The sequence below is a fragment of the Saccopteryx bilineata genome, chromosome 2 (genome assembly GCF_036850765.1).
Source record: "Saccopteryx bilineata isolate mSacBil1 chromosome 2, mSacBil1_pri_phased_curated, whole genome shotgun sequence".
Lineage (NCBI taxonomy): Eukaryota > Metazoa > Chordata > Mammalia > Chiroptera > Emballonuridae > Saccopteryx > Saccopteryx bilineata.
In genome coordinates this window covers 74,407,204-74,433,469 of record NC_089491.1, presented here as the reverse complement: position 1 = coordinate 74,433,469, position 26,266 = coordinate 74,407,204, and the positions used below count along the sequence as shown (strand labels likewise).

General features: G+C 37.2%; 1 protein-coding gene across 8 annotated transcripts in view; it reads left to right on the top strand.

Moving 5' to 3' along the window:
- Positions 1-26,266, top strand: part of MPDZ (multiple PDZ domain crumbs cell polarity complex component) — a 191,076-nt gene that overhangs the window by 107,271 nt on the left and 57,539 nt on the right. For all 8 annotated transcript variants that reach the window (XM_066257256.1, XM_066257258.1, XM_066257257.1 and 5 more), the window contains 3 exons: positions 8,105-8,383; positions 8,631-8,745; positions 15,939-16,137. In XM_066257256.1, the coding sequence (XP_066113353.1) occupies positions 8,105-8,383; positions 8,631-8,745; positions 15,939-16,137 (593 nt within the window). The remainder of the gene's footprint in view (positions 1-8,104; positions 8,384-8,630; positions 8,746-15,938; positions 16,138-26,266) is intronic.

Here is a 26,266-nt window from a genome sequence, read left to right as displayed (position 1 = left end):
GGACTATTTCATTTTAGGGTCTGGAATACAGAGTGATAGACACAAAAGTTCAAATCTTTGGTTAGAATTTTTGTGTTAAAAAAAATGAAACACTTCTCAAATTTATATTTTTAGCTGTGTCTACTTTGGAAAAATTACAATTCTTTTCTTAATGATTGTAAACTGTCTCATGCAAAATTGGATGGTAAAATATATCTTGCATTAATTTAATATTTACTAGCTAAGTTAAACTTAATGCTGTCATGTGTTTTTATATAAACTGATGCCAAAGAATACATAAAAATCATAGTTAATTGCAAAGTGTATTTAAGTGATTGGATACAAATATGAAGAATTTAGTTATATTTGACCTATTTGTGCCATTTGTGTTTTAGAAACAGATTAGTAGCATAAATGCTCCAACTCTATTCATTTTCTTGATGATGTGCTCTGTAATGTTTATTAAGTAATATTTTAAAACCTTTCCAGTCTTTTGGGTGTGAAATGGTACCTTATTTTAATTTGGGATTCCTGATTACTAGTGAGCTTGAACGCTTTTTCATGTATTGGCCTTTGGATTTCACGTCCATCAATGGCCTCTTTATATCTTTGGTGTTTTTATAATGGGTTGCTTATCTTTCTATTCATTTGTTGGCATTGTTTATATTTTCAAGACATTGATATACAAAGCAACTCTGTATTTTTATGAGTGTGTGTGTGTGTGTGTGTGTGTGTGTGTGTATATATATTTAAAAACCTAAGAGTAGGAATGTTACTTTTCAACCTCAATAAAAAGTTATTCTTGGAGAAAAAAGTAAGCATGGGAATTTAGCTTAATACAGGGGGTCCTTGGGTTACGGCAGTCTTGACATACACATTTTGAGTTTATGACACTCACTCCCATAAAACTTAAAAAAATTGAGACGTGAGTGTTTTGGCTTACTCCATTAGCATCGTCCTTAGGGACTATTTGGGTGAGCTAGTTTGGTTGCGCGTGGTGGAAGAATACACAGTACAGTACAGTATGTTTATGTCCTTTTCCTTTTTCTGTGCCTTCGTTGTGTTTTTATGATCTAGATGATGATTTTACAACTGTGTTAGGATAGATAAGTGACTTAGGCTAGGGTGTATTTCGACTTAGACCAAAATTTGAGTTATGTCACTGTCATAGGAACAGAACTGTTTCATAACTTGAGGACCCCCTGTACATTATACCACTATAAGTAGTAGGAGAGACTGAAGAAAGTATGGCAAAATGTTAATATCTATTAGGAAAGCATTCGTATGTAGATATGTTTTCTTTATTTTTCTATGTTGGAAATATACCATAAATAACAATAAAAATTAAGATAAAAGGACTGGACAATAATTCTTTCTTAAATATGTGAAATATGTATTGTCCACATAAATTCAGTGGGAAGGGAGTTTGTATCCATGAATAAGTTGGAAAGTAGAATTTTCATAGGTTTCCTTCCTTTCCTGAATTAATAAGTGTTTTGTTTTGCTTTTTTTTTTTTTGGCCAGAACATTCAAAGCTTTTTTTTTTTATGTTCAAGATATACCTGTTATCCTTGCAAATGTTGCTAGGCAATCTCTTTGAGTTGGTTTGCAGGGTATAATGTTAAATAGAGCAGCTGCTCCTCTCTCACCACACCTGAGACGGTCTATCTGATTGCATCCTGTCTGGACCCTGTTCAGTCTTTCCTGGCCTCAGGGCTAGAAACTGAGTTCATCTCCTAGTGGAATCTCCTAATCCACAGCATAGCACAATTCTTGCCAGTGGGACAGATTGCATTGTTTAACTTTGTAATTGTTACTTAAAGGGATTACACAATCTGCATACTGAGAAGCATATATTTTACAGGGCAAATGCTGGCTGTATGAAGCACAACATATTGGCTTACTGAAGTCTGTTTGCCTCCTTTTTTATTTTTTTTCCCAAGCAGTTTACTCTTTTGTTGAAGCAAATTTTAGCAAGCTGGTTTATCAACTGAAATGTTTAAACTACAAAATAACATAGAAGGCATTAATGAGGGTGTTTTAAAACAAATTGTGAAACCTCCTGTATGCTTTTGGTTTTCTTTAAAAGTAGGACTATTCCTACAACGTGGTCAATCTCTGCAGCATTTTTGTTTGTTTCGTTTTTGTTGTTTCGATTTTGATTTTGTTTTCTGTGGCATCATTCTAAGATCTAGAAATTTACTAGAAAACTGTGTAAATAAAAAGTTAAATGAGCCTGACCAGGTGGTGGCGCAGTGGATAGAGCATCGGACTTGGATGCGGAAGGACCCAGGTTCGAGACCCCGAGGTCGCCAGCTTGAGCGCGGGCTCATCTGGCTTGAGCGCGGGCTCATCTGGCTTGAGCAAAGAGCTCACCAGCTTGGACCCAAGGTCGCTGACTCCAGCAGGGGGTTACTCGGTCTGCTGAAGGCCCACGGTCAAGGCACATGTGAGAAAGCAATCAATGAACAACTAAGAAGTCGCAACGGGCAACAAGAAACTGATGATTGATGCTTCTCATCTCTCTCCGTTCCTGTCTGTCCCTGTCTATCTCTGCCTCTGTAAAAAACAAAACAAAACAAAACAAAACAAAAAAGTTAAATGAGCATTTATCTTTTTATTTCTTTGCACTAAATTTACTTTAAAAGGCAGAATGACAATTTGTAATGGACTTTAGGATTGACAATTTTTTTGTAAAGAAGAGTGTGCTCACATTAGGACTTTGTAATAACAAAATAAGATGGTATACCATTTGATATATAAGTAAAACAAAGGAGCCTCTATACTGATATGAAGAAAAATGAAACAGTGTGAGAATCTCAGTGATCCCTCAAGTTTTTGACTTTGCTAAGTATATAATAATTTTGTAGCCTTAAATCATGGTCTGGAAGCACACAAGTAGTTTTATCTCTTTACACTGATGAGAGGGCAGGTATGCTAGAAGAGGTATGAACTGGTCACCCAGAGCGGGAGCTTGTCATGAAGGAAGGACTGGCTGCAGAGCCTGGGCCTTGCCAGCAGCTGGGACACTGGAGACTATAGCCACAGGAGGAGCTCCTCTGTACAGAATTCTCCTGTCAGAGAATTCTTTCTGCTGTATTTTCTTTTTAAAGGCATGATGTTTGCTTAATTTGATTAATTATCATGTAAGGATTTAAGGGAAATAACCATTATTCAAGAATCTGAAAACTATAGCTGCTTCCATGGCATTTGAATCAATTGAGGTAGGCCATTGAAATGTGGATTTTCTTTTATTTCTTTTTTTATAGGGACAGAGAGAGTGTCAGAGAGAGAGATAGGAATAGACAGACAGGAACGGAGAGAGATGAGAAGCATCAATCATAAGTTTTTCATTGCAAAACCTTAGTTCATTGATTGCTTTCTCATATTTGCCTTGACTGTGGGGCTACAGCAGACCTAGTAACCACTTGCTCCAGCCAGTGACCTTGGGTCCAAGCTGGTGAGCTTTTTTTCTCAAGCCAGATGAGCCTGTGCTCAAGCTGGTGACCTCGGGGTCTCAAACCTGGGTCCTCCAGATCCCAGTCTGATGCTCTATCCTCTGCATGGTCAGGTGAAATATGGATTTTAAAGGCAAAGGGCCAGTGGGGTTTTATTCCTTTCTCATTGATCTAGGTTTTAAATTTTCAATTAATTTTTTTATTCTCTTTTCCTTGTCACCTCGAAAAACATAACAAATGCAGAAATAATTGTTTTCAAACTTAAATTCTTATAGACTTTTTCTTTAACAGCTCAGCATAATTTTGGGGAAATGATGGTCTCATTTATTTTCTCCTATTTAGATTTAAAAATTTACCTAGTGCAGATTTAATAGATATATACTGAGTCTCCTCTTAATGCTCTACCTTTCTTGTGCACCATGTTCTCTCGCTCTTGCTCCAGGGATGAAATGAATATCAGTCAGAGCGTGCCCTTCATTTCTAAACATCTGAACGAACACCTGACAGGCTTTTGATTTTAGTGCAAGTTGAACTTGGTGTTTGTCAAGATAGAAACTTCCTCTTGCACCTTGTACAGCAAACACAACTACTGGATTCTATGAGGAATGTGTGTGTGTGTGTGTGTGTCTCCAGAATTCCAACAAGCTTCACTTACTGTCATTCTATAGCATAAAATACTGCTACCTCAACATGCATGTTTAAAATATGTGTATTTTTTTGGAGGAGGGAGTTAATATAAAAATCTTATTAAATCATTTCTCTCAAGATGATGAAAGTGATTGTGAAAATCTTAGTGACAAAACTGCAAGTGCTCAAAAATGTAAACGATGTTGTCTTTTCGCTCAGTAGGGTCAGTGTATAAACAGTAAAGGGAATCTATCTACCTTTCTCAGAAACAGTGGGGGAACAATGTAAGTTGGAGTAGCTGTGGTTATAATATATTTTTCAGAAGACTTAAAGTAGACTGCTTGTTGAAGAAAGAATAGGTTGTACCCAGTACATATTTAAGTTATTTAGCTAGTCTATGTAAATGTACTATCTGAGTAAATAATGTACCCAAGTATAACCTTAATATTTCATTAACTTAAGAAACAGCCTGACCTGTGGTGGCGCAGTGGATAAAGTGTCGACCTGGAAATGCTGAGGTCACTGGTTCAAAACCCTGGGCTTGCCTGGTCAAGGCACATATGGGAGTTGACGCTTCCAGCTCCTCCCCCCTTCTCTCTCTCTGTCTCTCTTACCCCAATTCTCTCTGTCTCTCCTCTCCCTCTCCTCTCAAAAAAAAAAAAAAAAGAAACAGACCTATTTTCAAGTAAATTTGACTTTTTATTTAACCTCTCTGCCATTTCTTTTCCTGGAAAATAAGATTAAATCAATTAGAAGTTCATATTAGGGTTGGTTTTTGGTATCTCCTTCATTTAGATAATAGGTTGCACTGGGAAATCTGTAGTTATTTTTGGACATATATGGGAGAAGAACTGCTTTTAGATCTATAAGGCTTTTATTTTCTTAAGTGAGAAGCAGGGAGGCAAAGAGATAGACTCCCACATGCACCTGACCAGGATCCACCAGCAAGCTCACCAGGGGGTGATGCTCTGCCCATCTGAGGCTGTTGCTCTGTTGCAACCAGAGCAGTTTTAGCACCTGAGGTGAGGTGATGGTGCCATCCTCATTGCCCGGGCCAACTTTCTCTAGTGGAGCCTGGGCTGCGGGAGAGGAAGAGAGAGACAGAAAATGGTGAGGGGAGGGGTGGAGAAGCAAATGATCACCTCTCCTGTGTGCCCTGACCAGGAATTGAACCCAAGACATCCACATGCCTGGCTGACACTCTACCACTGATCCAACTGGCCAGGGCCAGATCTATAAGACTTTTAAAAATAAAACTCTGTTGTTCAGCAACCAGGAACATTTCTTAAGTAGGATTATGTTGACTGCTGTGTTGATTAGCTCTTTTTTTTCTATCTGTGTAACTTCTTTATGAATAATGCATAGAAATTTGTTACATGATTTACTGTAAACCCCAGCTAACAAGGGCAGCTTGACCTCTTTTTCTGATGAAAAGTAGTTTTTATTATCTTTATTTAAGGAGTGCGAGAGATGATTTTCTGTTAATTATTATATTTAATTTAGTAATAGAGAAGCTAACAATTTTCTTTAGTAAGTATACTTATTTTTAACAAGATGAAAATAATCAAAGTTATTCACAGTGGCCAACACATGAAAACAACCAAAGTGTCCCTCAATAGAGGATCAGATGAAGAAGAGGTGATACATAGGTATATACAATGGAATACTACTCAGCCATAAGAAATGATGACATAGTGCCATTTACAACAACATGGATGGACCTTGAGAACATTGTACTGAGTGAAATAAGTAAATCAGAAAAAGCTAAAAACGATATGATTTTACACATAGGTGGGACATAACACTGAGACTCATGGACATAGATAAAAGTGAAGTGGTCATCACGGGGAGGTGTAGGGGGAGGGGCAGTAAAGAGGGACAAATACAAGGTGACAGAGAGTGATCTGTCTTTGGGTGATGGGCACACCACACAGTCAACAGTTCAAATGCTATAGAAATGTTCACCTGAAACGCATGTACTCTTGTTGATCAGTGCCACCACATTAATTTAATTTTCTAAATAAAAAAATAAAAAACACCCTGGGAAAAAACTTAGTGCTGAGCAGGACCAATGCAAAGCTTTCAAATATTTTATAAATCAGGTCATTAATATCAACTGAGCATTGTGAGTAGTCAATAAATACTTGTAAGAAATGTAAAAAAAAATAAAATTGTATAAAGAATTTTTGTTGCATATAGAATTCAATATCTGCATGTATAGGTCATATAAAATCTTAAAAAAAAGAAGTAACAAGCTGGGGAAATATTTCCAGTATATATCACAAAGACTTCATATTCAGAATAGGTCAATGACCACAATAAGTGAATGCCATCTGATATAATCTTTGATAGAGGCTATGAAGAGAGTGTTCACCGGACGCTCTCATAGTGGCATGTTCTCACTGTCAAGGACACACATAGTAAAACACTAATGCATATATTTCTTACAGATCAAATTGCTAAACTAATTTAGGGTTGTCAAGATTAGTTAATAGGTATTCCCATATTCTCTTTTTGTGAGAGAAAATTGGAAGGCCATTTGGCAATATATACCAGCATCTCAAGTGTGCATGTCATTTCAACAACAGCTCCAATTGTAGGAGTTTATACTAAATAAATGTCCACAGGTCCACAAAGATGTGTAGCAAAAATCACTGCAATGACAAATAATTATTGGGAATTTTCTGTTCAGACTTTTTTTTTGTACTTTGTGGTATAACTCTATCCTCCCAACAGCCCTATAGTAGGTCCTATTATTTTTCCTAATTAATAAATGAGGGCCAAGGAACAGAGTATATTTAAGTAACCTCTCACAGCTCAGAGCTAACTAGTGGTGGAGCCAGTACCTGAACCATGCCAGCCCAACTACAGAATCTGCTCTGCAGTCCTTTCAAACTTGAGAATAGTATGTAGCCTTAAGAAGATTGAAGTTGACTTTCATTCATTGACATAGGAATCCCTCGTGTCAAGGTAAAAAGATACTTCAAAAAAGCAAATAAAAATCTGTGTAATGTGTGGTTCAGTTTAGGTTTTTAAAAATGTATTCGTACATGTGTTTGGATGTGTATGTGTGTGTTTGGACTTCTGCATATATATTATACAAATGAATTTAAAAATCTGATTAATAAACACACAACTGAAGCCAGCCAGTTTCCTGGGGAAAGGACCAAAAGTAGGAGACATAAAGGAATACTTTAATATAGTATGCGTACTGTATATCTGTTTGGCTTGAGCCCTTTCCAATGGCAATGTATTCATGTACTGCTTTTATACTTTTTTAAAATATCAAAGCATTGAAGTGAAAATTGATAAGTATATTCCACAGCAGCAGTTCATGGAACAACTGCTTACCCAGAGCACATAAGTGATAAAATATATCTGTTGTAATTAGATAAATATGTATATGTAGAACTATAGGATTATAGAGTTTAGGGAATTTTAGAAATTAATGCAAAGCCAAGAGAGGTTCTGTGATGTACAGATTAACAACAGAGCCTGCATTAGAACCTACCTCTTATAATACCCCTTCTTAGTATTTCTTTTATCTTGCAGAATATTTATGAAAAATTTTTCTAAAATAATACGAACAGTGTGGCTTTCTGTTCTCCATAAATACTTATAAATGTCTGTCAAAATAATTTTTTCTTAAAGGTGCTTGTGTATCTGAATCAGGTAATGTTCTCTTTATGCATTGCTCTTTAAGATTTGGAAATATAACTTGCTTTCCCATGTAGATTGAACTTCAGTTTTATTTGTAAGTGTACTATAATAGTGTATCTAAATGATATCACAGTATATTGTACAAGCATAACTCAGTAGAACAGGAGATTGTGAATGCAGGAAATGCATTGAAAAGCATTTATGAAAATAAAGATACACGGAATATCAGCTAAGTAAAGAATTAGTATGTTTGCTAATTTTTTTTGAATAATGAGTAAGTATGTTGTGTGGGTTTTTTTTCACTAAATAGTTGCTCATTAATAGGATCTTAAAAAATACTTTGTAAATCTGACCTTTTTTTTTTATTCTTTAATCATTAGGATGTTAGTGACAATTCTTCAGATCCAGTACTTGATCTACACATGTCCTTGGAGGAACTGTACACTCAGAATCTCCTGCAAAGACAGGATGAGAGTCCACCTTCAGTAGACTTGAGCATAGGACCTGCATCAGGCTTTACCATAAATGATTATACACCACCTACTGATCAACAATACGGATGTGAAAACACTAGAGTATGGACCGAATCTCACCTACCAAATGAAGTTCTGTCAAGTGCAGAACTTACTTCTCCTCTGTTACCTGATTCAGCTGGAAAGGTAATATTTTAAAGATACTGTTTGTGTATTATGATGGGGTTGAGGACAGTGACGTATTTTGGCTAATCTCCCTATTTGGAGCTAGTGCTCTCCTGACGCTGAGGTTTTCAGAAACCAACCTATGAACTTGTTTTGGTTATAGATTCTTGTTTAATATGGCACACTCAATTAGAGAATGTGTGATGTTGAAATCATACTCCAAAGTCTAGGTTTCTTTTTCCTGTGACTTATTTTTTACTTCCACCAGGGCTCTGAGTTCTTAAATCAACAGATCTCTCTGGCCTCTACTGTCATGCTTCAAAATATATCCACAGAATCTTTTGAGAGGACCATTACTATAGCAAAAGGCAATTCTAGCCTAGGTAAGTTCCTTATTTTCACACATCTCTTCCCAACCAACCCCCCCACAAAGAGGAAAAATTGAACCTGGTTTTGGTATTTTTGGCTGTAGATAAGAAAATAAATGTTACAAATTTTCCTGTCATTTTATGATTTCTCTTTTTATATACTCATTATTTTTCCCAAAATGATGAACAGGTTTGTTTAGTTCTGACTAGCTTAAATTCCTCACTCTTTTTATGATTTAAAAGTGTTCAAGAACCTCATTTACATTCAAGTAAAAGATATATGAATTGTTTGTGTATGAAACAGCAAATCAGAAAAGAAATTCTTAGAAAATGAGAAGTCAGCAATTTGGAATTTTAATTCTTTGGAAAAGCAAATTATTAGTTTCTTTGAATGTTACCAGTTATGCGTAAGTCAGTTTGTATTTAATTTCTTTCATTCACTGAAAGACTAAAAAGACAGCCAGGTGTGCCACCACCAAAATGGAAATGCAAATTGTAATAGTCCATCCCAGGTGGCAGGGTTTTGTGTCCTTTCTTATCCATAAAGGGTTGTGGCTACTTAATAATCATAAAGCCTTCAGAGTTGGGTAAAGTAGTCTTCCTGTAAAAATAAAATCCTAATTGCAATAACTAAAGGTATCTTGAAGCAGAGCACATTTGTTCTTTTTTTTTTAAGTTAAGCGGTCATGTGACTCAACTCTGATCCTAGTGCTCTATGATGATAAGTAGGATGTTAGAACAGTTGCTCTGAATCCAGAGTATAGCCCCAGCCTCTCTGTTTATCTCTACATCAGAGATCTTGATCAGAGATTTTGCTTGTTGTAACCAACCAGTACCCTTTACATTGATATCTATGGCAGGGTCTTGTTTCCTAAGACTTGAGACTTGGCTGAGATAAACAGTAGTTCTTATGTGGTGAGTGGGATTCCAGTCTCTGTCTCATTGTAGATTTTGTTCTGTTTGGTGGTGACTGGGTACTACCATCAGCAGCTAATGGAGAGTTAGAGAGTTTCTACTTAGTTATAATATTTCTTATCTGTAGTATGCTTAATAGAATGATAGAGAACTTAAGTTACAGAATTTTCTGTTATTCACTAATTATGAGATAGATGTTATAGATATCAAAACATTTCAGAAATATATATTTCATCTGCTAATAGAGTGCTTCTGAAAGCCTTCATTTAGAATACTAGTTCTATAGGATATAAATAGGAGCTATAAATGGATTCCAAGTTTAAAAGTTTGAAGGGTTGTGAATTTAAGGAGATGTGTTTTTGTTTGCACTACATCTCAGTATCTTTAATACTTAGATGTGCGTGTGGACCTGTAAGACTATGTTATAGAATGCAACATTTCATATTTTTAAAAATATTTTATTTATTGATTTGAGAGAGAGAGAAAGGAGGGGAGAGAAGTGTGGGAAGCATCAGCTGGTAGTTGCTTCCCATATATGCCTTGACTAGGCAAGCCCAGAGTTTCAAACCAGTGACCTCAGCTTTATCCACTGTGTCACAAGTCAGGCAACATTTCTCACATTTAATTAGCTATAGAACCCTCTTTTTTTTTTCTACCAACTCATAAAACAGGTTTTGTAAAGCCCATACGAGAAGCCCTATTCCAGTGTACTTACTCAACTATCAAACATTCATTTTTTTACCACTATGTATAGATAGATTCTATGCTAATTACTTTTCTCAAGAAACATGAGTTGAAGAAAATAGCTAATTAATACATAAAATTCTAAACTCATTACATACTATGATAGACATTCATACATAGAAAATTAAAGGTTTAAAAGAGGGAATGGCTGATCCCTAATCTCTGTATGTGAATGAGTTTGGAAAGGTTTCAGAAAGGACAAGATAACTTGATTTAGTTCTTAAAAGAGGAGTAGATTTTTCCACTTAGTTGAGGAATTAGGAAAAGCTAGATGGTACTAGGGCTAAGGCAGAGACATGTAAAGCATTCCTGAATTTTGTTTGGTATGGATGAAGTGTGGTGTGATGGTGGCTAGCTAGGTAAGATTGGAGTTGAAGGAAGGACAGGGTGGGAGACAGCTGCTGGATGGCTTCTTGTGCGAGATACAGGATTTCTGTTGTCACACACTCCTGTCTTCAACCCCTGTGTGCTGGAATTAAAGGGCCGAAGAGTAAGAGGCATGATAGAATTTGTGTGTTAGGAAGGTATTTCTGGCATAGGTTGGTGAATTAGATCGGAAGCAGTTGGGAGGTTCTTGTAAGAACCATCATTTGAGTACATCTGATTTTATAATCTGAGCCCTTTGGATTGCTTACCTATTGTTAGTTTGCTGAGAGAAAGTTGAAGTTTTCAAATCTTTTTCTTCATCTATGGAGAAAATCATATGTATTATTAATGTATTCTGTTAAATTGTTAGAGCACATCATTTTTAAGTGTGTTACAGCTACCTAATATAAAATTTATCATTTTAACCATTTTTAAGTGTACATTTCTGTACCGTTACTTGCATTCACATTGTAATACAACTGTCACCATCCTGTATATCCAGAATTTTTTCATCTTCCCAGACGGAAAGTCTGTGCCTGTTATATAACGACTCCCCATTTTTTCCTGTCCCCTACCTCCTAGCAGCTATCGTTCTACTCTCTGTCTCTGTAAATTTTAACTACTCTTGGTATGTCATATAAGTGGAATCATATAAATATTTGTCCCATTGTGAATGGCTTATTTTATTTAACAGAATGTCCTCAAGGTTCATCCATCCAGGTTGTAGCTAGCCTGTGTCAAAATTTCCTTCCCTTTGAGGGCTGAATAATATTTCATTATACACACGCACACACACAAGCACCACACTCTGTTCACTCATTTATCTGTTATCGGACACTTGGATTAATTCCACCATAGCTTTTACACTTTGATTTTAAAAATATACTAAACACGATTAATCTCTTGGGGTAAAACAGTGAAAGGTGAAGTGTCCTTTCTTTCTATCATATCAGAAAATCCATTTAAACCTCAACAGTTTGATTTTAAAATTAAAGTATAAGAGAGCCCTTTCATTTGCTTTATGATACTAAACCTGTAAGTATACAATTATAGCACCATTATTTTATTAATCAAATTGTAATATAAAGTATAAGTACCTTTCAGTTTAAAATTTTATGATTTATTTTCATTGTTTGAATTAATTACCTACTCAAAATGTTAATAGGGTTTTTCCTCGATGTGTGATTTCCTGAGACCCAGTGAGGCTCCTCTAGAATTTCAGAGTTCAAAGTATGCTAAACTGAGAACATTTCTCTGTTATCTCATTTGATGGGAGTTGTTCATTATTCCGACTTCTATAGCAATTAAAGTAACTAAATATAAAGGAATCATGAAAAAAACCTATTTTTAAAACCTAGGAAAAACATTAAATAATTAAATCATCCATTTAAGCTTTTAATGTAGGAAGATGTGTTGCATTTACAACTTGAAGTAAAAAAAAATGTGATACTGTTTTAGAAAATGTAAATTGAGGCTGGAATATAATAATAGGTGAGTATGTTATGAAAGGATCTGTCACTAAATACATTTTCTTAGATTCATAGTCTCCCACTAATCAAGTTATATAAGATTGTTTTTAGTTCTTGTTTCCTAGATAATTTATTTTATTGATAACTAGAAGAAACTATTAAATGCTAGGTTTCTCTAAAAGTTGTCATATTCCATTTGCTTTGATTTCATGAATCACTTTTTTTAACTTTCTTAAATTTAGGGGGAAAATGTTGTATACAGATACATTCACATGTGTACACATGCATATAATGACCTTTAACATTTTAATCTTGGTGATTTTGTATAGGCCTGTGGTGTATTAAGTACATACATTATATTAGGACTTGAAGGTAAAAAGTAGGAAGGAAGGCATTGTCCTCTTCACTGATTAGGTTTAGAAACATAGACACAGGCATTTTCCAGAAAGTGCTCAGTCTTTAGGAGATGGAGGTGGAACTCCAGCCTTGGACAGTCTCCTCTCCACTTCTACACAGTGCATGTCAGTGCTTGAGGTGCCCAAGGCTATGTGGAGATTGCTCTGATAACAACCTGCGTTTTGAAGCTGAATTATGATGTGCCTTTAACCTTTAGAGAGCAGTGTAGCTTTGGATTAGGATAGAGATGTACTTTAAATATATTTTGTGAGTTTTTATTTTGTACTTTACTGAGCACTTTGGGCCATGCACTTTGAAAGCAATTCTACATAAGTTTTTCTCATATACTTATTTTCTCATATACTACAATGCTAAAAGTAGGCATGATCCCCATTTTACGGATGAATGAAATGATAAAACGAGGCCCAGTGTGAGGTAAAGTCAGCTACCCAAGGCTACATTAATTAGAAGGGGTGAAATTCAGATTTAGGACCAGTTTTCTAGTTCTACAATATATGGGTTAGGCTATTCTACTATGCCTCCTCTGGGAAAAAATTAGGAGATCTTGTAAGTTACAATCAAAATCTAGGTGGTGGATATTACCTTGATGTTGTTGAACCCTGAAAATGATTGTTTGGTGAAAGGAAATTATAAGCTGAGATAACTGACCCCAACCTCTTGGTCTATGTTGGTTGACACAAGCTGGAAGCCTTAATAGCTGCTTGAGTTGGGAATTAAATGTGCTATAAAAATGAACTTAGAGGTCGTATCAGCCATAACTCATGATTACTGTCCCATGTTTGTGGCTTGCTTTATGGTAGAGTGCATGGTAGTAGTAAGAACAAGATAAGGGGTTAGGTTCCCAGTATGGGCCTTAGTTAAATATTGTTTACAGTCCTAAATTTCGATTTGACCAAGTAAACTTGTTTGGTGGATGTTAGTGGGAAGGGCAGCAGCAGCAGGGCCAAGAGCAGTAGTACCTGCTGAAATGTTTCAGAGCCAGTCTCTTTGCTCATGAGAAACTCCCCTGGCATGAAGTAGTGTTTGTTGACTTACGGTAAGCAGAGGTATTTCCTTAATGATAACACATTTAAAAAGTCTTTAGTATCAGTCTTAAAGGGATATTTTAAATTCATTATTATGAGTTATTATCATGATATTGAATTCATGATAATGGTTTACTTTTATTAGAAAATGATAACCAAGAGCCTGAATTGCCCATATCCAGGCACAGAGTATCAGGCTGGAAGTGTATTGCAGTCTGGATTATTCTTTAAAAGTATTTAAAATATTCTGTCTGATTTGGTATAATTAGAATGAATATTTAGACAGAGAGTATTACTTTGTTGTTTTTTTTTAATAAAACCAAAAGAGGAATTTGTGGCTCTTCTCAGAAAAAGATTTTATAAATACTCTATAGCTTTATATCTCTCCTTATTTGGTTTAATTATATAATTTTGTTTTAGAAGAAACTTTTAACAGGTGATTTTAAGTGAACTAACATTTTATGTAAAGTGTTTACATAATTTAAAATATTTAATATTTTTGAAGGATAGAGTAAGGGTTAGATGAGAAGGGAACAGTAGTAATTCAGGTAAGATTTGCTGTGACTGCCTTTTCGAGGAAGTGCTATTGAAGATTGAGGAGTTAGCTATGCAGGAGCTACTAAAAGAGGGCATCAGGCATAGGCTCTGAAATGGGGAGACATTAGGCGAATTTCTGAAATGCAGTTGCTGGAACACAGGGAGCCAAGGATGACATTGTTCAAGGAAGGGTGCGTGTTGAGAGAGCCAAGCCACCAATGCCTGTAGACTGTGCCAAGTAGGCATGCTCTCAGCATAACAGGAAGGTAGTAAAGGGTTGTTAGGAAGGGAGCGATGTGATGCGATTTGCCTGTTTTGAATGATCTGTCATCTGTGAGGAGAATGCATTGGAAGCCAGGAGACTAGTTAGGAGGCTGTTCAGAAAAGTGAGGTAAGAGAAGGTCCTAGCCTAGGGTTATTAAGGAAATGGAGAAAAATAAATGGATTCAAGATAAGTGTTGGTGATAGAAAAGACAGGACTTGGTGATGGATTACATACAAGAGGTAAGAAAGAGTTAGGAACCAATGTCTTCAACATATCTGCCCTGAGTATGGAGAGGAGTTTTGTGGTGTCAGCACCAAAAAGTGGAAGACAAATGGAGAAATAATGGGAGGTAGAAACTTGGAAATTCAATTTTATAATACTAAGGGTGCCTTTCTTATTAGTTATCCAGGGAACATGTAAGGAGGGCAATTAAGTATCCACATCTGGAGCTATCAGATTTGGAGATAAAATGGAAGATTAGAATTAAGTTCATGGCCCTGGCCCGTTGACTCAGTGGTAAAGCATTGGTCCAGCATGTGGATGTCCCAGGTTTGATTACCCGTCAGGGCAAACAGGAGAAGTGATCATCTGCTTCTTCATCCCTCCCCCTCTCCTTCTTCCTCTTCCCTTCCTGCAGCCAGTGCTTGACTGGTTTGAGCGAGTTGGCCTCTTGCTGAGGATGGCTCTGGTGGGCTCCACCTCAGGTGTTTAAAAAAAAAAAAAAAGGCCCAGTTGCTTAGCTGTGGAGCAACAGTCCGGAATGGACAGAGCATCACCCCCTAGTGGGCCTGCTGGAGTGGATCCCATTCGGGGTGGAAGCCAGAGTCTGTCTCTCTGCCTCCTCTTCTCTCACTAAAGTAAAAAAAAAAAGAATTCATATCAGTTTAGTTCAACAAACTACTGTACATTCGGACTGTGATAGATACTGTGGATAAAACTTGAATACAAGCTTCTTGATATTAGGAATTCTGTGTTGCGCTTTTTTGTTTTATCTCAAGCCACTAGCATAGTACTTGGCACAATACTGAATGAACAGATGATTTGGAAATAAAGTACAGAGTTTCTTAATTTATTGAACTAATTTTCCATTCATAGTTCTGTTTTTTATTTTCTTATACATGTAAGAGATGAACTCCTGTTATAAAATTGATTTGAAATTGTCAAACTATTCTCCCTGGCAGAGCTTTCTGTGTGAGGGGTGACACATCACATAGCCTCAGTTACGTTCACTCCATTGTAGACCTGTTTGCTCTCTAATGTGTTTGACAGGGAGTGTCTTTTCAGGATATAATTTCACAAACATTTTGCAATTTAAAGTATTTTTTGTTAGAAACTTATTCCTTTTATTTTGATTTTTTTTTATTGGCTTAAAATGTTAGTCCTGTTTCATAGGGATAATACAACTTTCAAATTAAAATGAATCTGAAAATTACAAATTTAATTTATATTTGTGTTCCTCCATTACCATAGGGATGACGGTAAGTGCTAACAAAGATGGCCTGGGGATGATTGTTCGAAGCATTATTCACGGTGGTGCCATTAGTCGAGATGGCCGGATTGCCATTGGGGACTGCATCTTGTCCATTAATGAAGAATCTACAATCAGTTTAACCAATGCCCAGGCACGAGCCATGTTAAGAAGACATTCTCTCATTGGGCCTGATATAAAGTAAGTATCATTTGGACCCCTGTTTGGTTTGGGAAATTCAAGAATTTTAATTTATTAATCAGAGATTATTTTTTCCATAATATACTTCGGTTTGATATACAAAAATGACATTTATTTCATATAAGTCATTTTAAGAATTTGACCATTTCTGAATAGTTCTTGATTGTCAGTAGTCTCTTGAAGATAATAATGTGGAAATATCTTTTATCTTATTTAGAAAATTAAGTTTAACAGGATGACATTGATCAATAAGAGTATGTAAGTTTCAGATAAACATTTCTATAGCATTTGAACTGTTGACTATGTTATATACCCATCACCCAAAGTCAAATCATTTTCCATCACTTTATATTTGTCCCTCTTTACACCCTTCCCCCAACCTCTGTCCCATCCCTCACCCCCATGTTCCCTTCCCCCTGGTAACCACTTCACTTTTATCTATGTATAGGAGTCTCAGTTTTATATCCCACCTATGTGTGAAATCATACAGTTCTTAGCTTTTTCTGCTTTACTTATTTCACTCACTATAATGTTCTAAAGGTCCATCATGTTGTTGTAAATGGCAACTATGTCATCATTTCTTATGATTGAGTAGTATTCCAGTGTATATGTATCACATCTTCTTTATCCAGTCCTTTATTGAGGGACACTTTGGATATTTTCATCGCATTATATTTGTATATTGCTTTGGGTAACATGGCCATTTCAACTGTGGTAATTCTTGCAATCCGTGAACATGGAATATTTTTTCATTTTTCCATTTTTTTCTATTTCTTTCAGTAATGTTTTATAGTTTTCAGTATACAGGTCCTTCACATCCTCTGTTAAGTTTATTTCTAGGTATTTTAGTCTTTTTGTTACAATTATAAAAGGAATTTTTTTTTTAGTTCATTTTCTGAAGTTTCATTGTTGGTGTATAGAAAGACAATAGACTTTTGTATATTGATTTTGTATCCTGCGACTTCATAGCGGCCCCTCGTCTATCGCAGGGCTTAGGTTCCAGAATGCCCCGTGATAGGTGAAAATCCTCGAAGTAGTGACCTTATTTTATTATTTATATATATTCCAAGGCTTTATAAACTCTCCCTACACTTTTATAAACCTTTCTCACACTGTTATTAACCTTTCCCACACTTATTTTGCTTATTTTACCACAAAAAAATAATTAAAATAAATATATAAAAATACCTATATACTACAAAATCGTGCGTGATACAGTGAAAAATCCATGATACAAAATTAGATATATACAGTTTAAAAATCTGCGATACAGTGAGACCGTGAAGAGTAAACTATGATATGGAGAGGATGGCTGTATTGGTTTTTTGTTTCTAATAGTTTTTTGGTGGAGTCTTTGGGGTTTTCTATGTATAGGATCATGTCATCTGCAAAACGTAATACTTGTATTTATTCTTTCCCAATATTGATGCCTTTAATTCTTTCTGTTGCCTGATTGCTCTGACTAAAATTTCCAGAACTATGCTGAATAAGAGTGGAGTGGGCAGCCTTGTCTTGTTCCTGATTTTAGAGGGAAAGCCTTCATTTTTTCACCATTAGTATGGTATTAGCTGATAGTGCATCATATATGGCCTTTATTATGTTGAGGTACTTCTATTCTAATTCTACTTTAAACATAAAAGGGTGTTGTATCTTACCGAATACCTTTTCTGCATCTGTTGATAGGAACATATCATTTTTGTTCTTTGTTTTATTGATGGTGCTGTGTTAGGTTGATCGATTTCTGTACGTTGAACCATCCTTGTGCTCCTGGAATGAATTCCACTTGATCCTGATGTATTTTTTTAATGTGTTGTTGTATCCAATTTGCTAGTATATTTTGGTTAGGATTTTTGCATCTATATTTATTATAGATATTGGTCTGTAATTTTCTTTTTTGTGTGTTGTTTTGCCAGATTTTGGTATGAGAGTTATGGTGGCCTCATAAAATGTGTTAGGGATTATTCCTTCTTCTATTTTTTGGAAGACATTGACAGGATAGGTACTAGATCTTTTTTGAATGTTTGGTAGAATTCACTAGTGTAGCCATCTGATCCTGGACTTTTGTTTTTTGGGGAGTTTTTTTATAGTTGTTTCTATTCCCTCCCAGTTTACAGGCCTATTTAAGTTTTCCACTTTTTTATTATTCAGTCTAGGAAGATTCTATAGTTCTCGGAATTTATCTGCTTTCTCTAGGTTGCTGAATTTGGTGGCATATAATCTTTCATAGTATTCTACTATGATCCTTTGTATATCCATGATGTCTGTGGCAATTTCTTCTCTTTTAGGTTTTGTTTATGAGTCTTTTCCTCTTTTTTCTAGGCAGTGGTTTGTCGATTTTATTGATCTTTTCAAAAAATAGCTATTGCTTGACCAGGTGGTGGCGCAGTGCGGAGGACCCAGGTTCGAGACCCCGAGGTCGCCAGCTTGAGTGCGGGCTCATCTGGTTTGAGCAAAAAAAAAAAAAAAAAAGCTCACCAGCTTGGACCCAAGGTCGCTGGCTTGAGCAAGGGGTTACTCGGTCTGCTGTAGCCCCACGGTCAAGGCACATATGAGAAAACAATCAATGAACAACTAAGGTGTTGCAATGAAAAACTGATGATTGATGCTTCTCATCTCTCTCCTTTCCTGTCTGTCCCTATCTATTCCTCTCTTTGACTCTCTCTCTTGTCTCTCTAAAAACAAAAAAAACCCCAAAACAGCTATTTATTGTATTAATTTTTTCTATAGTTTTTTTATTCTCTATTTTATTTAGTTCTCTAAGTTTTACTATTTCCTTTCTTCTGTTGACTTTGGGTTGCCTTTGATCTTCTTTTTCTAGTTCTTTAAGATGTGATATAAGGTTGTTTACTTGAGATCTTTCTTATTTCTTGATATAAGCCTGTAATAATATTCCATCTTATACTGCTTTTGCTAGATCCCAGAAATTTTGATATGTTGTGTTGTTGTTTTCATTTGTCTGTATATATCTTTTTCTCTCTGCTTTTATTTCATCTGTGACCCAGTCATTTTTTAGAAGTAGGTTGTTTATTTTCCACATTTTTGTGAGTTTCTTTAATTCATTTTTGCAGTTGAATTCTAATTTCAAAGCCTATGTTCAGAATATATGCTTGGTATAATTTCAATCTTCCTAAATTTGTTGATTTTAGTTTTGTGCCCCATCATATGGTCTGTCCTTGAGACTGTTCCATGCACACTAGAGAATAATTTGTAATCTGATGTTTTGGGATGAAATTCCCTGTTATGTAAATGTCTATTACATCAGTTTGGTCCAGTGAGAAGAGGGGAGATAGTGAGACAGGCTCCCGCATATTCCCCAACCAGGATCCACCCTGCAACCCCAGTCTGGGGCCAATGCTCAAATCAGCCAAGCAATTTTTAGTGCCTGAGGCTCACCTTGTCAGACCAATTGAGTTATTTTTAGCACTCAGGCCAATGCTCTTAACCAGTTGAGCCACTGGCTGTGGGAGATATAGAGGGAGAGAAGGGGGAGAGGGAGGGTAAGAGTAACAGATGGTTACTTCTCCTGACAGGGAATTGAACCTGGGACGTTCCTATGCCAGGCCAAAAGTATCCACTTAGCCAATCAACCAAGGCACAATGTGGAAATATCTTAGGACCAGATATGCCTGCTTCCTATTCTCTGTGCCCTAGTGCAGTGGCTATTTGCAAAAGGAGGCTGTCCCTTCCTATAGGAGTGACTGGTGATGAGACATTTTGTTGTGACAGCGGCAGGTCACAGTGGACAGCAAAAGCTTAAAGGTGGCCTGAGAGAGGCTGTGCTCAGGCTGAAGCCGAGGTTCCAGAGAGGACGTGCAGCATTTGTATTGAAAGGCAGACACGGGTAGCAACATGAAGCTGTTTCAGGGCAGCGCCCAGAATGGCCACATGCTACACATATTGTGCACTCCATGCAGGAACTGCCGCAGCCACTGTGCAAGGGCGAGTTCACCATGTTCACGCACATTCCCGTGTTTGTGAGTGACTTCATCCAGATTAACAAAATAGAAGAAGTGGTCAGTATGCACAACAGTGTGTAGCTGGTCACTGGGCATTGTATACATCAGTCCAACCTCACAATACCTGACTTTGTGCTACTGGCACAACCAGCTGTCAACTGTACAGACGTGGCCACATACAACTTACAAACTCGGGGAAGGAGACTCAATTCAATGATGTGCTTGCACCTGACCAGGCTGCTTCCTTTCAAATTTGGAAAGTAATTCCTCTACAGTCGTGAGAAAAAAACAGCACCACTTGCAGCTTGCCATTGGCTGCCCTTTGACCTACAATTGTGCCCTCCATCAGATGCTAAAGATGTGCTTGCTCCATGGAAGGCCTGGTGCTCTTCCTGGGACCTCCAGTGCAGGCTGACAGCGGCATCCATGCTGTACCAGCTTGTGACATGATGGACATACCTGTGTTGGAGACAGAGAACAGGAAGAGCCCAGAAGCTGTGGAGCTCCATGGAAAAGGTGACCAAGACCAGGTCAGGTTCATTAAGACTTCCCTTGGTTGCTGAGGCATCTGGGGTCCCCTCTGTTACTTATGCTGGGAGGGGGGGGGGAAGAATCCCCACAACCTGCTTCATGAAAATACTCTGTGCTTAAGGACACATTGGCTTTCCTACTCCTGGCCCCAGCAGGGCCTGACCAGGAGCAGCAGCAGTAACGCCTGAGGGCAGTGTGAGGATGGCAGCAGGAGGACAGATGACCAGCAGACCTGTTACACATACCTTGGAAGGTCCAGGAGCTGCACCTTCATCTCAACCTGGCAGAGTACAGACAATATGAGTGAACAGAGTAGAGGCCAGAGAGTCTCCCAAGACCAGGCTGAAGCCCTTAGGAAGAAAAAGGAAAAGGATAAAACTCCCACTAAAAGGACTTCTCATTCTGCTAGGAATTGGGAGGGCAAGTCAATCTAGCTAAAGTAAGGCCATGGAACCACTCAGGGAGATCAAAAGAAGGACCTTAGCAGCTCAGGGGGCCAAGGACATGGCTTCTCCCATGGGATACAGCAGCCTCAGCGTCACCCAAAAGAGGTTTCGATTGTCTTAAAAACTGAGGAGGAGCTGGTCTAGGATGTGTCAGATCTGGAGATCTGTTTCCTCATCCTTTCCCCATTCTGCAGCTCTCCAGAGCCTGGGAAGGAACACTTTAGCCATTCTTGAATTTTGGATATCAATTAGAATGTATCTCCAATGTTAGGATCCACCCACCTGTTTTAAGATGAGGAAATTTAACTTTTTTGAAGTGGGTCAATTTTTTCATTTCTTGAAACAAATAAATACCTGCCATAAAAAGAAATGTTTTAAAACAATGTTGCTTTTTCTTTTTAATTTTACTTACCCAGCAATTTTTCAAAAACCTCAAGATGTGACATATGTAAAATATCTCTCACAGGCTAGGAGGGTTCACTCTTATGATCTTAGAAAGAAGTTTGGATTGTCCCTCAGTATAAGGAATTGTGCTCCACCTATTTGACCCGTATGGATCCCAGAACTAAGCCCGTTGCTTAAGGGTCTGTAATGGAAGAGGTCATATAGTGCCAGTCTGAGCAGTAGTTTACCTTTGTTGAAGCTCATCATCCAAGAGAATTCACCAATATGTTGAATATAGTCTAAAAGTAGGCCCTGTAGGGTATTTTATGGGGAAGTGCTTAAACTGTCCTATAATGTCATAATTTACCTGAAGCATGCTATATATGTGGTTAGGTTTATAAGTAACTAGACATTTCTTGAGCTAACCTAAAAATTAGTCAATGACTTGGCCTTGGCTGGTTGGCTCAGTGATAGAGTGTCAGCCTGAAATGTGGCTGTCCCGGGTTCAATTCCCAGTCAGGGCACAAAGGAGAAGCAGCCATCTGTTTATCTACCCCCCCTCCTTTTTCTTCTCTCTCTCTCTCTCTCTCTCCCCCCACCCTCCCCACAGCTGTGAATCGATTTATTAGAGTTGGCCCCAGGTGCTGAAGATGCTCCATGGCCTTCTGCTTGGGTGCCAAAATAATGGCTCTGTTGCAGAGCAATAGAGCAACAGCCCCTGATGGGCAGAGCATCGCCCCTGGTGGGACTTGCTGGGTGGGTCCCGGCTGGGGCACATGCGGGAGTCTCTCTCTCTACCTCCCCTTCTCTCACTAAAATTAAAAATAAGTAAATAAACAATTAATTCATGATTTTATTATCATACCTCATAAATGAACTAGTTTGGCCTTTCCCTGAAGCATTTTGCATTGAATATTTATATTAATTGTATTTGGCATAAAACAGTTAATAGAGCTCAGGGAAAGATCATTGACCTTAAGTTGATATAATGATTACTAGCATGGAAAACTTTTTTGTATTAAGCTGTTTTATTGACTGCATTCTGTATTATTTTTTTTGCAAAGTACATATTGCTAGAGCTTAGGTAAGAAAAACAATACTTAAAATCTGGTTGTCATCTTGCCTTCAATAAAAAGGAAAATATATGTTGTTTGGAATAAATTCTTCCCATAAAATTACTATTTTGAGGCAGAATTTCTGTAATGGGCTTTCATATTTTGTATTCCTTTTTACTTTTATTTTATAATAGAACAGATGATCAGATCCTGTGACAGTCCCTTAATTATCTTATTAATAATGTGAATACAGGTGAACATCATTAAAACTATCAGTTGTTGGCTCTGGCCGGGTTGCTCAATTGGTTGGAGCTTCGTCCCAATGCACCAAGGTTGTGAGTTCGATCCCTGGTTAGGACACATACATGAAGCAACCGGTGAATGCATAACTAAGCAGAACAACTAATGGCAAAATGGATGCTTCTTTCTTTCTCTTTCTCACACAAACAAATTTTAAAGATTATCAGTGCCTCTACACTAAGAAAAAAGAAATTTTAAGTGCTTTTCTCATCACTATGGTCCAATGTCCATTTCTTTTGCTTAAAAGATGAATGATATATATATTTCCACATGGAAGCTCTTTATGGCAAGGGTTTTAGCTTACATCGTTCTCATGCTTTATAAAATGCTGATGGCCTAGTAACTGATCACTTGATTTATTTTAAGGTAATGCTTTTGTTACATTTTGAGCACTGATGCAGGTCTCTGAACCCCATAATTGATGTTGGGTTCTAGCCTTATTCCTCAGTTCTAATTTACTGAAGATCTTAAGAAGGTAGCCAAAAAATAAAACCATCATAACATTGATTTGACATAAGTTATGCATCTATCATGCTCTAGAAAATTTGTCAGGTATGGTTTCAAGCTCCAAAATTTTTTCTCCTTTTCTCATTTGTGTTGCTATTTGTTTTGATTTGTTTGTTTTTCTTCTGACTCTACCCCAGAATTTACCGTTTCACACAGTGGTGGGATTCAGCCAGTTTGCACCAGTTCAGCAGCACCGTTACCTAATTTTTTTGTTCAGTTTGGCAAATCGGTTGTTAAAATGGCTCTTGTAATCAGAGTTCTCTCTAAGGTGGGTGCCTGGGCAGCCGCTCAATGTGGAAATCACAAATTGACATTTGTTACTCTTTTTTAATGTTTATCTGTGCAACAATGTATTCTAAGCTCCCATAGTAATATTCATTCCATCCATAGGTAAAAAAAATTTGATGGAACTATGCTTATAATATTTATTCATTTTATAAAACTCATTATACCTTTGATGAAATACTACATTTTAATTCCCTCACATTTGTTACTTCAATAAAGAAACATGTAACATGCCTGACCTGTGGTGGCCCAGTGGATAAAGCGTTGACCTGGAATGCTGAGGTCACTGGTTCAAAACCCTGGGCATGCCTGGTCAAGGCACATATGGGAGTTGATGCTTTCTGCTCCTCCTTTCTCTCTCTCTGTCTCCTCTCTCCAAAATGAGTAGATAAGATCTAAAAAAAAAAAAAAAAAAAAAAAAGAAACATGTAACATAAAGACAAAAAGTGCCAAACAAACAGGGGTGGCAAGCTGTCATTTGTTAGAGCTTTGTGTTACACAATATGGAAATATCTTAACAGTTTTATTGTTTTTTGTCAGGTATTATTTAATATTTTTTCATTAACATTTTAAAACTTTTTCTTGCAATCTAGTTTTTTTTTTTATTTATTAATTTTTAGAGAGGGTAGAGAGAGGGGGAGAGAGAGAGAGAGAGAAGGGGGAGGAGCTGGAAGCATCAACTCCCATATGTACCTTGACCAGGCAAGCCCAGGGTTTCGAACCGGCGACCTCAGCATTTCCAGGTCAACGCTTTATCCACTGCGCCACCACAGGTCAGGCTGCAATCTAGTTTTGTGTACCTCTTTTATTATTCGTATTTAAGTATTAAATGCATGAAATCATGAACTACTTTCCAGTATATCATTTTTTTATACTCAAAACAGTCATTAGGGCAGAGAACCGGTTGTTAAATTATTGGAATCCCACCACTGCTTTCACGTTGACAGCAGCTGTATTATTACCTTCAAGGGTGTCTGGAGAGCTAACTTCATAAATAATTGCTTAAGGATCCTAGGAAGCAAAATGTTCTGTGCTATTTTACAATAAAAAGAAAAGAAAAATCCCACAGCCTTCCCTCCTCTAGAAATCAGTCAGTAAATCAATTAGGTAATCCATCTCATCCTCCACACGTGCACACACACACACCCACCCACACCCACACCAAAAGAACACTTTAATTTCTTCTCAAGAGTCATAGCTGTGATTCAGATGGATTTATTGGGTAAATGGTAGAAAGAAATTAGGATCATATAATGTTCTTTGAGAAAAAAAATGTGTTAAATGATAAAACAAATACCCGTTTAGGTTAGCTGGGACTGAGCAGCAGGACCTGTGCATTTTGCATAAAGTATTTTTGGCCCTGTGCCTTCCAGGTATTTTGCTTTCATGAAGCAAAAGGTTTAGAATTACCTTGAAAGCTATGTCAGTATTCCTCCCAAAGGAATGTTTACTCTGAATGGAACCATGCGTTGCCCCTGGCTAGTTGAGCTCTCTAGTCATTGCTTGGATTTAGGCTCCATCATGTTTCTTCCTTTTAATTCTTGTTATTAACCTAACTTAATCTAGGGTGGTAGTAGAGAAGTGTATTGGAGGGATTTAAAAAAAAAGACTTAATGGTTCAGCTACATAACTGATTGGTTTTAGAAAAAGCATTTTTTGTTGAGACAATGCACTTTTTTTTAATGCCTTTTACGATAGATAGGAACTTGGTGAGTGTGCTTTTTATGCATGCCTGGGTAGATAATTTGAGTTTCAAGAGTTTAAGAACAGCCAGTTTAAGTTCCAGGTTTCATTATTTTTCTGTGGAAAACCAGATGTGAAGCCTCACCAGAATGCATTCTGTTTCACTTCTCACTCCACCTTGCCAGGAGCTCTTATATTTCTGTAATAATAGCCAGGGTTTTTTGCGCTTAGCAGCAGCTGCTTGTAACATCTGCCAGATAATTACTGAGCTGAATCAGAATTCACCTGCTTTAACCTAAAGTGTGGGATGAATTCTTGATCAAGGAATAAAAGATTGATTGCAGTTACATTTTTCCATGCTTGTTAATAATCATTGCTATAGACAGTAGTAAAGAGCAGATGCTTTTCTGGGGGAGGTGTAGATGGGAGGGAGGTGGAAAGAGGAAGAAACAACCAGGAGCACCCACTTTTAACTACATATGCATGCGCTTCATATTCAGCACAAGGCACTGACATTTGTTAGCACTATTGTAAAAAGATGCTGTGGCGTATGCTTCACATTCTAGATTTTCTACAGCACCTGCTCACGATTGAGCCCCCTTTATGTGTGAGTATCCGTGATTCAGAAAGCTCATTATGGCTGTGTGTTATGACTTGTCTGTGCAAACCATTTCATGGTTTTGTAATGTCCGATGCAGGAGTAGATCCAGATACAGATTCAGTGTATACATTTTTGCTCCCCCAACTTCATTTGTATACTAACATAAATTCCAACAGAGCTATGAGGTTGTTACAAATTCACATTGCACTGATGATGGTGAGGCTATTTGAAAATCATTTTCCAACTACTAAGCTTTTAAGCTCCTTTGTCAGGGAATGATTCTGTCTGCATGTGCAGGCGGGGTCTTTGCGATAAGAGCCGTATTACATTTCAGCATCACTAGTGTTATTTGTTTTTTCTTCAACGCCATATCTAACCAAA